Consider the following 17,412-nt stretch of genomic DNA (forward strand, 5'->3'; position numbering starts at 1 on the left):
AAAACTTGAAGGGATCGTGGCAACGCATGGACAGTCAACTAGTATCCCTAACTGGCACATAAGACGTCAATTAGGAGCACCCTTCTTCAGCGCGGGCGGGGGCGGCTCGTGCTGTGACTTTGGGGCTGCTTGATCGCTACCCTGAGTACCTGAGCTCAAACACCTGACGCCTCTACCTGTGGGGAAAAAAAACATGTGATCCGCTAAACCCGTGTTTGGTGTCACGAGAATCTTTCCTGGCTGACTCAGGCCTAGAAAATTGGTGGCCTACATGCAAACGCATCCCCTCCTAAGTATAATCAGGGCGGCAACCAAACATGATCAAATATGAGGTGTGCTTTTTTTTGCGGGAGTAGATCCAATCTATTTATCTTCGATCATGACAGTACAACAAACATCACAATAAAATTATATCCAGATTCATAGACCACCCAGCAACGACTACAAGCACTGAAGCGAGCTGGCGCGTCCCCGTCATCACCCCTCCCTCACCGGAGCCTGGCAAAACTTGTTGTGTTAGTCAGTCGAAAAGTCATCGTGCTAAGGTTCCATAGGACCAGCGCACCAGAACAACACCCGCCGCCGATGAAGTGTAGCGTAGATTAAAAAGATCCAACCGAAGACACACAAATATAGACGAGTGACGAATAGATCCGAACAAATCCACCAAAGGCAGAGCCACCGGAGACACAACTCCACATGCCTGCCGACGATGCTAGATGCATCACCGGAATGGGGGCTGGGCGGGAAGAACCTTATTCCATCTTCAGTGAGCTGTCGTCGTATCGCTTTTCTGAGCAGGATACAAACCCTAACAAACCTCAAAAGCACATCTTAAAAGGAGCCCTTCCACCGGCAAAGACTGCGATCCACCACGCCCCCATGCCCCTAAGGCCACCGGAGATGAGGCAGACCGGCGGGAGACGGAGGAACCCTAATTTCTTAGGGAAGGAGGCGGCTGCGTCCGCTCACGTTTTCTTAGGGGTTGGTTAGCCTAAATATGCGGTGTGCTTGATCAGACAATTTCTTCAACAAAATCAGGCTACTCTCATGCATGCAAAATACTCCCTCTTTTTTTTTGCGGGGCAAATAGAAGTTTTATTCCATAATGATAGGGTTACAGTCCAGTGGCAGTAGTGCCTCAATACACGGAGGACCACGGTGTAGCCATACAGCAGTAGTACATTCATATCGACTATAACTAGCCAAACGATCTGCTACCCTATTTTGTTCACGGAAAATTTTCTGGGGAATAAACTCCCTATCAATCATCAAAAACTTTATCTCAGCAATTAGATGACCATACGCAGAGCGATCCAGATTATCGCCTTTGAGAGAAGCCAATGCTGTCGAGGAATCAGATTGCACAATGATCGGGCCTTTAGAGTGTTGTTTCGCTAGTGCCATACCTTGCATCAAAGCGTGAATCTCGGCCTCCAACGCATCATTACAGATAAATAAGAACCTGTATGCCGCGAAAATAACACTCCCATCATGTCTTTGTAGGACCATACCGGTGGCCGCCGACCCGTCAGCCTCTGAAAATGCTCCGTCCACCGAGAGGGCCACATGATCTACAGGGGGTTGTGGCCATGGCGGGGGCGGCGGTGAGACCTTGATCACAGGAGATGGAAGTAAATCTTCACGTCATTTTCCCCTTAATGATTTCCTCTGTAGTATATATCCTTGACAGCCGCAACGAATTAAAGTAACTCTGCAGAAAATCAACAGATGTTTGAGGTGGAGGAGCTTCTTTACCATGAACCATGTCTGTACGTAAGTTCCAGATCCTCCAAATCAACATCATTATCATATCCCGAACGGTGCCGTTGCATGAAGAAAGCAAACTCAGAAGCCAATCTCTTCCCGTATTAATCAACAAGTCACGGCCGGACAGCGGCCAGATCCTACGCATTAAGTCCCATAGTACTGCAGCGTGATTGCATGTAACAAGTGCGTGGAATGATGTCTCCACCTCCAGGGTACACATCGGACATGAACTACGCACGGGCAAGTGCCGGTAGGATTTGCATTGATTTGTTGCCAGCGCCCCTGAAACAGTTTTCCACGCCATTATTTTCATTTTTTGTGGTACTGATGAACTCCAAATGCGGCGCCATAAAGAGCGGTCTCCCTCTGGAAAATTGCTCGATGCGCCCCCAACAAATAGATCATCATGTTCAGCAGATGCTAGTTTGTACGCACTCTTAACAGTGAAACAACCGTTCCTCTCAGGAAACCAAGCCAAGAAATCCTGCCGGTTTCTAGGGGAGGTCCTGATTTTTACAATTTCCAATATATCCATAAGCCAAAAATGCTCTTGGAGCCGTTGCATGTTCCAGGCACCATGTTCGTCTAGGAAATCCGCAACCCAATTAAATCGACAATTTCACTTAGGAGTAATAGGACGACAGCCTTTGCCACGAGGAATCCATGGGTCTCTCCAAGTATGGATCAGAGACCCATCACCCACTCGCCATATTAATCCTTTTTTGACAAGATCAAGGCCATGCTCAATTCCCTTCCACACTGCTGACGCATTACCAGAGAAAACCGTGTCAAGCAGGTTACCTCGGGGATAGTATCTAGCCTTCAGTAAACGCGCACATAAACTGTCTGGGCTGTCAATTAATCTCCACGCCTGCTTAGCAAGCAAGGCCTGGTTGAATGCCCTCATATCTCTGAATCCCATGCCACCCTTCGACTTAGGAAGCCTCATTTTATCTCAGCTCAACCAAGCCATCTTTTTTTTACCCTTCTCTACACCCCATCAGTATTGGCGCATCAACCTGGTCAAATCGTCACAAACTGAGGCCGGTAGGCGGAAAACGCTCATCACATAGGTGGGTATAGCTTGAGCCACAGATTTGATTAAAACCTCTTTATCACCAGACGATAAGTATTGTTTACTCCAGTCCACCAATCTTTTACTCATACTGTGTTGGAGTGTTTCAAACCTTCCTTTATTCATTCTACCTTCAGGTGCAGGTAAACCCAAATATTTGGGATCAAAAACCTCTTGAGTGATTTCCAGGATGCTCTTCACTTCCTCCCCAACATTAGTCAGACAGTTATCCGAGAAAAGGATGGAACACTTTGCCGGGTTGATAAGTTGACCCGTCGCCGATGCATATGTGTTCAACAAACCTTTAACAATGGAAGCCTGCTGGTTAGTTGCTCGAAAAAAGAGCATGGTATCATCCGCAAACAAGAGATGAGATATAACTGGTGCTCCACGACAAATCTGGAGCCCTACCAATCCATCCTCCGCAATTGACTTGTTGATGAGGGCAGAAAGCGCATCAGCAACAAAGAGAAATAAAAAAGAGGATAGAGGATCACCTTGTCGGAGGCCCCTGGATGGGGTAAAGGATTTTAATAACTTCCCGTTAAACTTGACAGAATATTTCACCGATTTCACACAAGCCATAATCCAGGAAATCCACTGCTGGGAGAAGCCCCATTTAATTAAAGCCTTCTCCAAAAAATCCCAATCCACACGATCGTATGCCTTCGAGAGGTCCAATTTGTAAGCACAACATGCCGGAGAATTAGGCATCAAGGACTGAATATAGTGGATACACTCGAAGGCAATAATCGAATTATCAGAGATAAGCCGTCCTGGAATAAATGCACATTGGTTATCCGAAATAAGCTCCGTGAGAATAGGTCGAAATTGATTAACCAAGCACTTAGAAACGATCTTATAAATCACATTACACAAACTGATGGGTCTAAAATCCTTCAAGTCCTGTGGGATGGGGACTTTGGGGATCAAGACAATTACTGTATCATTAACATTCTCGGGCATCACCCCTGAGCGAAAGAACTCTAAAACTGCCGCTATAATTTCAGACTTGAGAACATCCCAATTGCGCTGAAAAAACCTGGCAGGAAGATCATCTGGACCAGGTGCTTTAAGCGGCCCTATTTGGAAGAGAGCATTAGACACTTCTTCCTCTGAAAACGGCTCACAAAGTCTATCATTCATCATAATTGTTACCTTGGGCAAAATACAGTCCAGGACCCCATCAGGAGAGATGGTAGGATCCTTAGTGTATAACTCCTTAAAATAGGAGGTAGCCATAAGTTCCATCTCCAAGGGAGTATTACACCATGAGCCATTCTGTTTATGGAGCCGCTGTATATAATTCCGTCTAGCCCTCCAAACAGCTCGACGGTGAAGATATTTGGTGTTTCGCTCCCCCTCTTTAAGCCATGTAATTCGAGACCATTGTAACCAGAGCATTTCTTCTCTGTATAAAAGTTCATCCAACTCATTCATTTTTTGCCTAAGGGCCATACGATCAGCATTCCCTATCTGTAACTCAGCTAGCTCATTCCGTAGCTTCTCTATGTCCTTCAAGACGTGGCCAAAATTTTGTTTACTCCATGTTTTCAGGCAACGCATCACCTCTTGAAGCGACAAACAAACTGAACCCAAATTATCTGCCGGCCTATTTTTCTCCCAAGACTCTGCAACTATTGTTGGGGAACGTAGCATAAATTTAAAATTTTCCTACGTGTCACCAAGATCTATCTATGGAGTCATCTAGCAACGAGGGAGGAGTGGATCTACATACCCTTGTAGATCACGCGCGGAAGCGTTCAAGAGAACGGGGTTGATGGAGTCGTACTCGTCGTGATCCAAATCACCGATGATCTTAGCGTCGAACGGACGGCACCTCCGCGTTCAACACACGTACGGAGCAGCGACGTCTCCTCCTTTTTGATCCAGCAAGGGGGAACGAGAGGTTGAGGAAGATGGCTCCAACAGCAGCACGATGGCGTGGTGGTGGTGGAGCTGCAGTACTCCGGCAGGGCTTCGCCAAGCACTATGGAGGAGGAGGATGTGTTGGAGAGGGAGAGGGAGGCACCAAAGGCTTGGGTTGAGAGGCCCTCCTTTCCCCACTATATATAGGGAGCCTAGGGAGGGGGCGCCGGCCCTAGGAGATCCAATCTCCTAGGGGGGGCGGCGGCCAAGGGAGGAGTCCCTCCCCCCCAAGGCACCTAGGAGGTGCCTTCCCCTCTTAGGACACTTCCTTCCTTATCTCTAGGCGCATGGGCCTCTTGGGGCTGGTGCCCTTGGCCCATGTAGGCCAAGGTGCACACCCCTACAGCCCATGTGGCCCCCCGGGACAGGTGGCCCCACCCGGTGGACCCCCGGGACCCTTCCGGTGGTCCCGGTACAATACCAGTGACCCCGAAACTTGTCCCGATGGCCGAAATAGCACTTCCTTTATATAATTCTTTACCTCCGGACCATTTTGGAACTCCTCGTGACGTCCGGGATCTCATCCGGGACTCCGAACAACTTTCGGGTTACTGCATATACATATCCCTACAACCCTAGCGTCACCGAACCTTAAGTGTGTAGACCCTACGGGTTCGGGAACCATGCAGACATGGCCGAGACATTTCTCCGATCAATAACCAACAGCGGGATCTGGATACCCATGTTGGTTCCCACATGTTCCACGATGATCTCATCGGATGAACCACGATGTCAAGGATTCGATCAATCCCGTATACAATTCCCTTTGTCTAGCGGTACGATACTTGCCCGAGATTCGATCGTCGGTATCCCGATACCTTGTTCAATCTCGTTACCGGCAAGTCTCTTTACTCGTTTCGTAACACATCATCCCGTGATCAACTCCATGATCACATTGTGCACATTATGATGATGTCCTACCGAGTGGGCCCAGAGATACCTCTCCGTTTACACGGAGTGACAAATCCCAGTCTCGATTCGTGCCAACCCAACAGACACTTTCGGAGATACCTGTAGTGTACCTTTATAGCCACTCAGTTACGTTGTGACGTTTGGCACACCCAAAGCATTCCTACGATATCCGGGAGTTGCACAATCTCATGGTCTAAGGAAATGATACTTGACATTAGAAAAGCTTTAGCATACGAACTACGCGATCTCTGTGCTAGGCTTAGGATTGGGTCTTGTCCATCACATCATTCTCCCAATGATGTGATCCCGTTATCAACGACATCCAATGTCCATGGTCAGGAAACCGTAACCATCTATTGATCAACGAGCTAGTCAACTAGAGGCTTACTAGGGACATGGTGTTGTCTATGTATCCACACATGTATCTGAGTTTCCTATCAATACAATTCTAGCATGGATAATAAACGATTATCATGAACAAGGAAATATAATAATAACTAATTTATTATTGCCTCTAGGGCATATTTCCAACAACTATTTCTGGCAGCGCCACATGCCTTTTCCACATAATCTCGTATCGTGGGGAGAAACATCGCCGCTGTTTGCTCACGTCGTTAACCAGCTCCACTAGAACAGGACAATGATCCGAGTAGGATGTAGCAAGGTGGATCACACAAACAACAGGGAAGAGATCACGCCATTGCTCGTTGGCACACGCCCTGTCGAGCCTAACTCGAATGTTGTTGTTGCCCAGCCGACCGTTATCATAGGTGTAAGGTACACCAGAAAAACCCAAGTCCTCAAGTTCACACACCATGAGACAATCACGAAAAGCATCCATCTGACTTTCTGCATGCATCGACCTTGAAAAGTGTTCATGTTGCCATAAGGTCTCATTAAAATCACCACAAACAAACCATGGTACATGTGAGTTGGCCCGTAGATTCGTAAGGTGATCCCACATGCGATGACGATGCTCCACACGTGGTTCACCATAGACAAAAGTTGCTCGCCAACACAGATCACAACTAGCATCTATCACTTGCACGTCAATATACCGTGCACAAGCATCCATGATCGCTTCTTGGAGGCTTTCATCCCAATATAGAGCTAGCCCTCTGCTGCGACCGTCACTGCAAATTTCTTTAAATCCCTTCATACCCAATCTCCATTTAAGCTTTTCCATTTTCACTGAAGATTGCCTAGTTTCACAGAGGAAGACAATCTTCGGGGAATTGGCTTTTGAGAGGGCCAAGACCTCACGAACTGTCCGGCGGTTCCCCGCCCCCCGGCAGTTCCAAAATAAAAGACTCATTGCTTCCGGCGGTCCTCCTCACAGGAGGCCGCCGATCTAACATCACTAGTAATATGATCATTGCCTACTTTTGCACGCTTACTGCTTGTGATGAACGTAGGAGGAGTATCCTTCTCGAGGTCCTCACCTTTTCCTTCGGTGATAGCTAGAACATCATGGTCAGACGTTACTGCCGGCTTGCTTGGATTCACTCCGGCTTCCCCCTCCACCATATTCAAACGCTTTTTTCCGTTCCTATCAACATCCATAGCCATAGAAGTGGGTTTACATGGGCTGGTAGCACTAACTCCCGTCTCTGGATCCACCACATGAGCCTTTGTTCCTTTACCATCAGCTCCATCATGAGCTCCAGCCTTTTGTGATCGACTAGGCACGTTGGCACCACTGTTACTCCATTGATTCGGAGGGTCAGCATAGAGCCAATCACCGAATTTCATATTCTTTTCTTCATGCACACCTGAGCCACACTCTTTATACTCATGACCAACTAAACCACAAACCTTACAGAACCGTGATACTCCCTCTATTCCTAAATATAAGTCTTTTTAGAGGTTTCAAATGGACTATAGCATACGGATATATATAGACATATTTTAGAGTGTAGATTTACTCATTTTGCTCCATATGTAGTCCCTTGTTGAAATCTTTAGAAAAAACTTATATTTAGGAACGGAGGGAGTAGTTCTTTCTTTGAACCGCATGCATGCAACGAACATCCACCGCGCCCCCAAGGCAGTAGAAGGGGGTGTCAACCTAACAGCCCCTTTTACTGTCTTTGGAGCTCGCCGGTGTTCACTTGATTAATCCAAGAAACGAGATGGCCCAATGATAATTCTTGGAGTTTTATGAAGGACTGCGATTTGTACAAACCAAAAGAGATATATCCTGTGTTCTCCTTTCATCTGCAGCTCAGCTCTACGGTACAGATCTCACGTAACCACGCTGGACGAGGCAAATAAAAGCTGTTACATCGCTCCAGTATCACAACGGGGTGGTGGCGCAGTTGGCTAGCGCGTAGGTCTCATAGCTAGACGTGAGTAATCCTGAGGTCGAGAGTTCGAGCCTCTCTCACCCCACAGTCGGCACTTGTAGTGATGAAACGCTCGGTGACAACTTGGGTCGTCACTTGTGCACCTGTGTAACAACAGGTGAAAAGAGCAACTCTGAACTTGTGTCTAATTTTTTTTTGCCTTTCCGGTTACGCACTCACGGTTTCAGCCACTGCTGCGCCCTCCTGAAACTAAAAATTGTATCTGTTTTTTTAGCAATGTTTACAGCCCTGGAAAAAATATGTAATTCACCCGCATTTCATTTCAGTATTCATCTTTGGAAGGAAGCAGGAGGCGCGAGGGTAGATAGTGTGTATGGTGCGGTGTTTCAACTCTATAACCGTTCTGGTGATGTTGTGAGAGGTCTTTACACCTTTTGCTGCCATCACCATTGGCGTACTCTCGAAAAATAAATAAATGTGTTGGACATCAAAGTACCCGGGCCTTCAAATGGTGAAATATTCAAAAATGTAAAGCAATCCTCGCAATGAGTGGATTGAGCATAGAATCCTGGGCAAATGACAGTTTATATTCAAGGAAGAAGTATCTTTAGCACTATTTGGAATTTATACTGGTAATGGTGATCTACATTATGGCCTCATCTGTCAAACCTTTGCAGCCTCCTACGGCGTATCTCATCAACCGAGAGGTCACTGCTTCCCCCATCCTGGAGATGCTGTCTGTTGGGAAAAACACGATCCTCACGCATGCTGTTGCACATCTCACAGATATCTACCGAAGGCGAGTTGTCAAAAGTGCAGGCCGCGCATCTCCACATGCCTCTGCCGCTCTCTCTTGCTGCGCGGCGCCCAACTCTGCCCCCCTGACGACGACCAGGCCTCAGGAGCCTCTGAGCGAATTTCACCGGCCAACTTACAACATTTGCAATGCCCGAGATCAGAAGAGAAAGCGGGTCCGGCCCGGAGTATGATCGCTTTATCCAAAGATAGGCTAGACCAGCAAGAATCCCGCTAAGATGGCCAATGAAGGACGTCCCGGGAATGAAGGCCTGTATGAGGAGCAGTTCAGCCCACGCAGCATACTTTGCTGGAATGACCATCCCATGCAGGAAGACATAATCATCTGACCAGGCATTCAGCACAATCTTCATACCAAACAGCACCCCGGAGAATCCAACGGCATATTGATCGTAATACGCAGTCTCATTGCCGAGAAGGAGTAGACCTTTGGACAAGAGCAGTGTGAAGCCCTGAGACAGGCCAAGCAAGGCAGTGACCATAGAAGCAAACTCAACACTGCCCATTGATGTTTCAAGCTGTATGCCCTTCCACAAGAGAGACGTCATGTTGTAGAAGAAGTGGGTTTCACTCAGGTGGTAGAAAGCTGACAGGAAGAAGCGCGTCAGGTCGCCGTACTGCAACATGTTCGCAACTGTTAAACTCAAGATGAGAGATACTGAAAAAATCAATCTAATGTACACTGATTACTCTGCACTACAACATTTTAGAGCACATGATGTGCACTCTGCTAGATATTTCTGAAAGCAATAATCCTTATGGAAAGGCCAACAAATCATTCTGAATCAGCCAAAGCTTGCATTTTACTAGATATAGGGGTGTAAGGGGCACCATCAGGCCATAAAACTCACACATACATGTCACCTAGGTCCACGAATAATACCCTACGGAAAGAGCGACAAATCATTGTGAAACCAGCAGAGCCTGCATTTACTGGATAAATAGAGTTGAAAAGGGCACAATAAGAGCAACTCTAGCAGGGCCTTCAAAATGATTTTAGAGTGCACTGTAAAAGTTTTTAAAGGCTCAAGAGCAAGTTTGCAGATTCAGAAACCGTAAAACACAGCCTTTACATTTCTCGGGCCCATTTTTCAGCAGGGCTGACCTTTTCTCCTTTCTTTCCTCCCCTCCACCGTCACTCACTCCACATTGTCTTCCTCAAAATTCCCCTTGGCTCACCAGTGGCGGCGGCATGCACGCAAGGGCTTGGGTAGGACATGAAAATTTTGTCGCGCCAAAAAAACACTAGGATGCAGCGCATTGTAACCCACAGCCACTAAATATGACCATGTGGCACATGGACCAAATTTGACTCATAGGATTGCTAACTACATCTATCAAATGATAGTGAAAAATGTCCAATGACATGTAAAAAAAAAATCTTCGCCTACGAAATCATATAAAATTTCTTAGTTAACTAATATTGTGATCATAATCACTCACACATCAGAGATAGTACATATGCTAATCTATAATTATATGGACCCAAGTTATAAGTCTGCTCCAGCTCATGGAATATGGTCGAATGTGGCACTAAATGTCCAACGGCTGTGAATATTTTCTTGAAATAAAAGAAGATAGTACTACTTTTCTACTGATTTAAAATGTTCCTCATAACCATTTCTACATTTTAGGGGCTAATGACTATTAGAAGAAGTATGCGGTAAGGTACAAGAACTCGCAGAGCAAAACCACAAGTAGGCCAAGTACCAAAACAAAACCAACCAAGCAAACTGAACAAAAACAAAACTACGCTGCGCTACATAATAGAAGAAAGAAAGCAAAACAACCCAAAAATAGAAAACAGAGCCAAGCAGAGCAGACTACAGATCAGGAGGCCTAGAACGCAGACTTATAACTTAGGGACCAAAGGTGAGACATCAGCACAGTTGCATTTTAGGAATATTTGATCTGGATATATCATAGGATATCATAGTTCAAGACAGTGAGCCAGGTGATACTCTTTCCCCTCTGCCTTGATGCAAAATTATCCTGTCTCAGCTAGCCTGGTCGGAGATTAGGAACTGGTGACACCCAACTAGTGTTTAGTGCATTTGTAAACACAAGTTAAGGTTCAAATAGTCTTAAGGGTGGCATAGAATAAAATGCAGCCAGGGTTCTTCATCTTGTCAGCATCTTCCAGTTACACTCGGCTACTGGAGAACAGCAGAATTAACCCTAGGCATTTTAAAGGGGTCCATTAGAGGTCCAATCCCTGTTAAGTTGCCATCACTAATCAGCTGCAAGGAAGACATCGAGGTCACAAACTCCACCGTGTCAGGAAGGGTGTTATTTTCTATAAATTCATGTTCTTAAGGTTGCTGCATAGGAGATTCTGTCCTTTTAACTAGTTATTACATTTGGAACGGTCTTTCTACCAGTGATTTTGTAAATTATGTCTAAAAATGCAATTTAGTCCTTTCAATGCTTGGGACTGCAGCTCTTCTTCATCTCATCTAGCACCCAGTCCCCCACCTACACACTAGCCTACCCACTTCCGCCACTCCACCCCACCTTTTACACTACAAACCCTAAGCAAAATACTACCGGAAACCACCGCCAATAGATCCGCATCCTGTTCGACAAAGGATAATCAGTACTCGGGAACATATCGCGTTCCTGAACTTCTCAATCCCTAGATTATAACAGAAAACAAATGTTGGTTTTCCATGTGCGATACGATTTCTTCTACCAGCGCAACATGACTCGGCCATAATCCACAGTGTGCGTACCTGGATGATGAGGTGCGGGTTGAAGGCGACGCGGGAGAGCGGCGGGAGGAACGCGTCGAGGGCGCCCGGGCGGAGGTACACCAGCGCGTTGGCGGCGATGAGCGCCGCCGTCACGGGCGGGCGGCTGGCGCCGGCGCGGCCGTACTCGAGAATCACCTGCAGGGCCAGAAGCGGCAGCATCCCGCTCGACGGGCCGCTGCCCCAGCCGACGCCGGCGCCCCGCCGCCGGCCACCGCTCATGCCCGCCCCCATCCCCTGAAACTGGGGGACCGCCAACCGAATACTGACTGGCACCGAGGAGGCAGGACGCACGCAACTCGCTGCCCCCAATTCCTTTCCTATTCTTTTCTTCTCTCTGGCGCTCGAAATCTCTAGTTTTCTTTTGTTTCTGGATGGATGTGTTTCTTTCTTCGGTCGCAAGTATGCCGCGAAACTTCCAGATGACTCCGGAGCAATGTTTCGCCTCGTCATGACAATCATTTTGCTAATAGTTTTGTTCTGTTTAATAATAATAAGTTCATTTAAACTAGTAAAGTTTCGATTGATAACTTTGTACTAAATTTAGTACAAAGTAATACTAAGATTGAGACACTTATTTGGGAATGGAGGAAGTAGTACACCGGCGAGAACTGCTTGCTAAAGAGGGAAACCGAACAAAAATCTGGACAAAGCAACTACGCCTAGCTAAAGTAGGTCACCAACATCATAAGACGTACAAAAATACTGGAGAAACTAAACATGACTGAGCAGAGCACATCACAGCCCATTGCGATGTCATTGTACGTCATCCATGGCACTCGCGACCCAACGGCTTCGGCTTCGCTGCAACCACACAGGAGCACCCGCATCAGCATGTCCGCCACAATCATATTCTTAAACCTAGTCGACACCAGAGAGAGAAGGCATATCTGAAGAGAGGCGAACATGTGTCTCTCCGATCTCGAGAGGAGGACAAACAAGGCTTGCCCGATGCACTTCTCATGTCAAGTGTGCTTCTGCTGCCCTCCACTGTCATACCACAACAAACAAGGCGTCATCAAGCATCGTTCTCGCCATCTCAATAAGTGTCCGGTTCTTTCTCTCAACAACTCTATTTTATTGAGGTGTGCACGTAGTCGAGAACTCATGTGAAATCCCTTCTTCGCCGAGAAAGGTATCCACATTGGCGTTCTTGAACTCCGTTTCGTTGTCACTGCGAACCTTCTTGATTTTCACTTTAAATTGATTTTGGGCCTTTCTAGCGAAGTTTTTGAAGATCTTTTGGACCTGCAATTTATCATCAAGAAAGAACACCCACGTAAACCTCGAAAAGTCATCGACAATGACTAAGCCGAACGAGTTACCACCGAGACTTTTGTAGGCATTGGGACCAAAAAGATTCATATGAAGTAGCTCGAGCGGTCTTCTCGTGGTCATAATATTTTTCACGGGATGACTTCCTCCAACTTGTTTTCCTGCTTGACAAGCACTGCAAAATCTATCCTGATCAAATATAACATCTTTAACACCAAGGATATGATCACCTCTAATAAGCTTGTCAAAATTTCGCATGCCCACGTGACCTAACCTTCCACTAAAAAAAGACACTTCCATGATGATACGTGTTTGTCACAGTAGGTCATGTTTTCTGTCATGCATGTACATTCATGACAAATTTATGATAGAATCAAAATAGTCATACATGTGCTGTCGTAGAAGTGTTCCATGACATTACCAAAATTATCATCACGGAAGTGTCCACTTACATAACGATAAATCACGCGTCATAGAAGTGCTTTCGTCAAGGGTGACCGACACGTGGCATCCACCGTAACGGGACGCCGTTAAGCTATCAGGTCCGGTTTTGGATCCGATAACCCGTTAACAGCCCGGACCAATGGAAATTTTCCACGTGAAAAATTCTCATTGGCTGAAGGAAACACGTGTCTGCTCAACGTTCGGACAGATGTCATCCACTCATTGGACTGGAAGCGCCTATGATATGTCGACATGTGGCATGGCCCAACAGAGGCCCATTCCGGTGAAAAGGTCGGGCCTGTCAAAATAAGCGGGCCGGCCCATTGGCGGCCTACTTGAGTCAGGCCCATTTACAAGTACAACCCATACAAGTTACACAGAATCGACCCATCGAAGGCCCATTCTAGATTCGACAGTTTCCAGCCCATCGTCCGTTTAAGCCCGTTAATGGCCCGCTGTGTTTTTGGGCCCAATTGTGGCCCGAGCTTTTTTCGGCCTGTTAGCAGCCCATCGTCAGTTCCAGCCCGTTAACGGCCCGAAACGTCTTTCGGCCTTTTCTCGGCCCATTCTGCAGTTGGGCCAATTCTAGCCCGCTGTGACTTTAGGCGTGTCCTCAGCCCATTCGGTAAATGGGCCAACTCTTAGCCCATTTTGTCTCTCGGCCTGTTAAGAGCCCGCACAACAGTTGGGCCTTTGACTTTAGGTTCATTAGGGGCCCACGTTCCACAGGGCATCATTTTAGCCCAATGCGACTTTCGGCCTGTCAAAAGTCTAGTTTGCAAATTGGGTCTCCTCTGGCCCATAACACTTTTGCCCTCTTACTGGCTCGTAAAGTAAAAGGGCCGAGACAATTGACATTTTATTTCGGCCTGCTAAAGGCCCGTATGCCATTTCCATTTATTCGACCCTATCGAGCTTTTGGTCTGTTGACGGCCTGCTAAGAGCCGTTGTTACGGTGGGTCCATTTGGGATCCACTTAATATTATTTTGACCAGCCCAATTAAGGCCCGCTTTGACTGCACATATTTGTTCGTTTGTATGGCGTCCAGGAAATGTTTGGGCGTGTTGGCCCCCGTTTCAACGATATAGCATATTCAAGAAATATCCTACTCTATATTATCGCCTCTAAAAAACATACACTATACAATAAAAAGCATAAAAACATAGAATAATCCTACACTATACAATAAAGAAATTACAGCCGAATATACCCACTGGGCATTATAGTTCAGCACTAGTGATTATAAAGCATACACGAACATCACATTACATACACTGGACAAATAAAGCTTATACATCATGGACACGCATCAACAGAACTTACCATTTGAACTATAATCTCTTCAGAAAAAAATGATTGGCCAGATTCAGATAGCACAAATTTTAGTCTGCAAAATCTCCAATTCCTTCGTGGTTACCTCAATGTCTTGTTTCCTTTTTTGACTCCTGCATCTAATACCTGCATGTCCAGTCTCAACTTGTTGATTGTACGTTGAGAATCATGTACACATTGTCTTGCCACCTCTAGTTGATGCTCGAGAACATCGACACGTTCCAATTCCAATCCATAATCATTCGGTAACGGCCATGCCGCATCGCTCGTAGATCTTTGTGTTGATGTCACTTCATCCTGAAATGTTTCTGTAAGTATACATGACTAGGGCAAAAATATAGTTATAATAGTGAAGCGAGCAAGACAGACTATTGTGTACATGGCAAAACAGGACTAACAATAATGTTACACGTCATGAAGCATAAGCAGGTGATATTTTAAATTTTTTAAAAAGGTAGTTTGTGAAGCCTGCATACAGAAATCTCTCTTAACTCACCAGAGGAGCATGATGTTGGGGCCCAATCCAAAACACAGACAAATTACAAATTTAGATAGCACGTTGCGTATAAGTAAGCAAGCTGTTAGCCATTCTGTAGCTCAATTAAAGTCTTAGGGAGCTTAATGAACAACAGAGGGATTCATACAAACCTACTACAGCAGGCAAAACTATGCAATTATTAGCCTAGTATAAACTAGATTGTGAGCCTCATGCAATAATAGTTGGTCAATAGACTTCAAAGCTTCATGCACACTTCGCCAGAGTAATTAAATGGTAAGACCTTTAATTATGTCAACTAATAATTATACAAGTACCCAACATCAGGCATCATTGTTTGGGCATCTCATTAACTAAGGACAAATAAAGCAATTGAAAAGAGAAAATTAACTATGCCTGAAACAAACAAGGAATTGAACTGTTGAGTTGGATACAGTGACTTACCTTAACTGGTTGAACAGGCTAAGCGCAGCTCCTACTTCTCTTGCAAGGCTCCTTCCTAACATCTTGTACTTGGAAATACTCAATCTTATCTTCATTGCACCCCCTCTGCAAGGTGACAAAAACTAGTTACTCGTCTCCTTGAAAGATAAATATGCATACTTTCCAGTATGTGAACAACACAAAATGATGAGATTATAACAAAACAATACCACATAATGAAACATGCCACATCTCTTGCACTTCCACACAATAAAATGAGCATTTACTATGTCTGCACTATGTAAAAACTAGGCATACCTTCGAACTGGATCTCCAGGTACTCTTGGAGAGCCTACTTTAGTATACAACCAAACCTTTATGTCACCTATGAGTTAGACAAGGCCCCACTACAGTAACCTTTAGTGTTTAAATCGTTGACAAGCTCTGTTAGAGTGTTAGGTCAAGAACAACAAGTAATCAAAGCAAACCGTCCTAGTATGGCTGGCTGATGCAAACAACAGTTGAATAGATGTGTGAGCAAATCTTACATATCAAGAAAAGAAGCAAACAAGGAGGCTTAAAGACCATCACTTGACTAACCAGATTTGAGGGGCATTTAAACATCATGTGTAACGTATGAACTAACATAAACATTGCATATTCCAGATTCTACAATGGAATGCACATGTATTAGGTTATGCCATGTATGTTGATGCCTAAATGCACACTATAGCAGGCAGGAGTGATTCATCATTGCACGCACAATTGAATTGTAGGTTAAGGGCTAGTTCAATTCGCCTTTTCAGGGCTTATTGTCAAAATAAGCCATAAAAGATGTAAAGAAGTCATTTTTGAGTTATGGGCTTGGGCTTAACTTATTTCGCTTTGGAGGGGGTGTTTCGGGTAGAAGCTCACTAAAAATTGAAGGGAAGGGGAATAGTGAAATGACTCTGTTGTCTGCCTATATTACACTCAAAATGCAACTGCTCACGCCCGCGTCACACCTGACCCTCAAGTAAAAACAAATACGCAAGTGTTCATTGCCCTGCCCTCTTGCATCTCCTCTCCCCTTTCCCTCTACCTCGATCCCCTGCCTGCAACCCTAGGGTTCCTTGATACGTCTCTGTCGTATCTACTTTTCCAAACACTTTTGCCCTTGTTTTGGACTCTAACTTGCATGATTTGAATGGAACTAACCCGGACTGACGCTGTTTTCAACAGAATTGCTATGGTGTTATTTATGTGTAGAAACAAACATTCTCGGAATGATCTGAAACTTCACGGAACAACTTTTTGGAAATAATAAAAAATCCTTGCAAAAGATGAAGGCCAGGGGGCCACCACCTGTCCACGAGGGTGGGGGCGCGCCCCTACCTCATGGGCCCCTGGAGCTCCTCCGACCTCAACTCCAACTCTATATATTTGGTTTCGGGGAGAAAAAGTCAGGGAGAAGGATTCATCACGTTTTACGATATGGAGCGGCCGCCAAGCCCTAAAACCTCTCGGGAGGGCTGATCTGGACTCCGTTCGGGGCTCCGGAGAGGGGAACCCGTCGCCATCGTCATCATCAACCATCCTCCATCATCAATTTCATGATGCTCACCGCCGTGCGTGAGTAATTCCATCGTAGGCTTGCTAGACGGTGATGGGTTGGATGAGATTTATCATGTAATCGAGTTAGTTTTGTTAGGGTTTGATCCCTAGTATCCACTATGTTCTGAGATTGATGTTGCTATGACTTTGCGATGCTTAATGCTTGTCACTAGGGCCCGAGTGCCATGATTTCAGATCTGAACCTATTATGTTTTCATCAATATATGAGAGTTCTTGATCCTATCTTGCAAGTCTATACTCACCTATTATGTGTTATGATCCGTTAACCC

At 45.7% G+C, this 17,412-nt stretch overlaps 1 protein-coding gene and 1 non-coding gene across 2 annotated transcripts; one reads left to right on the forward strand and one right to left on the reverse strand.

The window, feature by feature from the left end:
* The first annotated feature begins 7,989 nt into the window (after nt 1-7,989).
* Nucleotides 7,990-8,077, forward strand: TRNAM-CAU. The gene is given in 2 exon segments: nt 7,990-8,027; nt 8,042-8,077. It is a non-coding gene; the product is annotated as a tRNA-Met (tRNA).
* Nucleotides 8,078-8,470: 393 nt separating this feature from the next.
* On the reverse strand, nt 8,471-11,908 carry LOC119278312 (rhomboid-like protein 14, mitochondrial). Its single transcript, XM_037559675.1, has 2 exons — nt 11,541-11,908; nt 8,471-9,425 (listed from the first exon to the last, which is right to left on the reverse strand). The coding sequence occupies exons 1-2, from the start codon at nt 11,790-11,792 to the stop codon at nt 8,649-8,651; spliced, it is 1,029 nt and encodes a 342-aa protein (XP_037415572.1). The 5' UTR covers nt 11,793-11,908; the 3' UTR covers nt 8,471-8,648.
* Nucleotides 11,909-17,412: the final 5,504 nt, after the last annotated feature.

The sequence above is a fragment of the Triticum dicoccoides genome, chromosome 1A, assembly GCF_002162155.2.
Source record: "Triticum dicoccoides isolate Atlit2015 ecotype Zavitan chromosome 1A, WEW_v2.0, whole genome shotgun sequence".
NCBI lineage: Eukaryota > Viridiplantae > Streptophyta > Magnoliopsida > Poales > Poaceae > Triticum > Triticum dicoccoides.

Excerpts from the sequence above, each read along its gene's own strand:
- LOC119278312 (XM_037559675.1), bottom strand. The coding sequence starts at position 11,792 with ATGGGGGCGGGCATGAGCGGTGGCCGGCGGCGGGGCGCCGGCGTCGGC. Across the intron at positions 9,426-11,540 it reads ACCCGCACCTCATCATCCAG|TACGGCGACCTGACGCGCTT; the intron begins GTACGCACACTG and ends AACATGTTGCAG.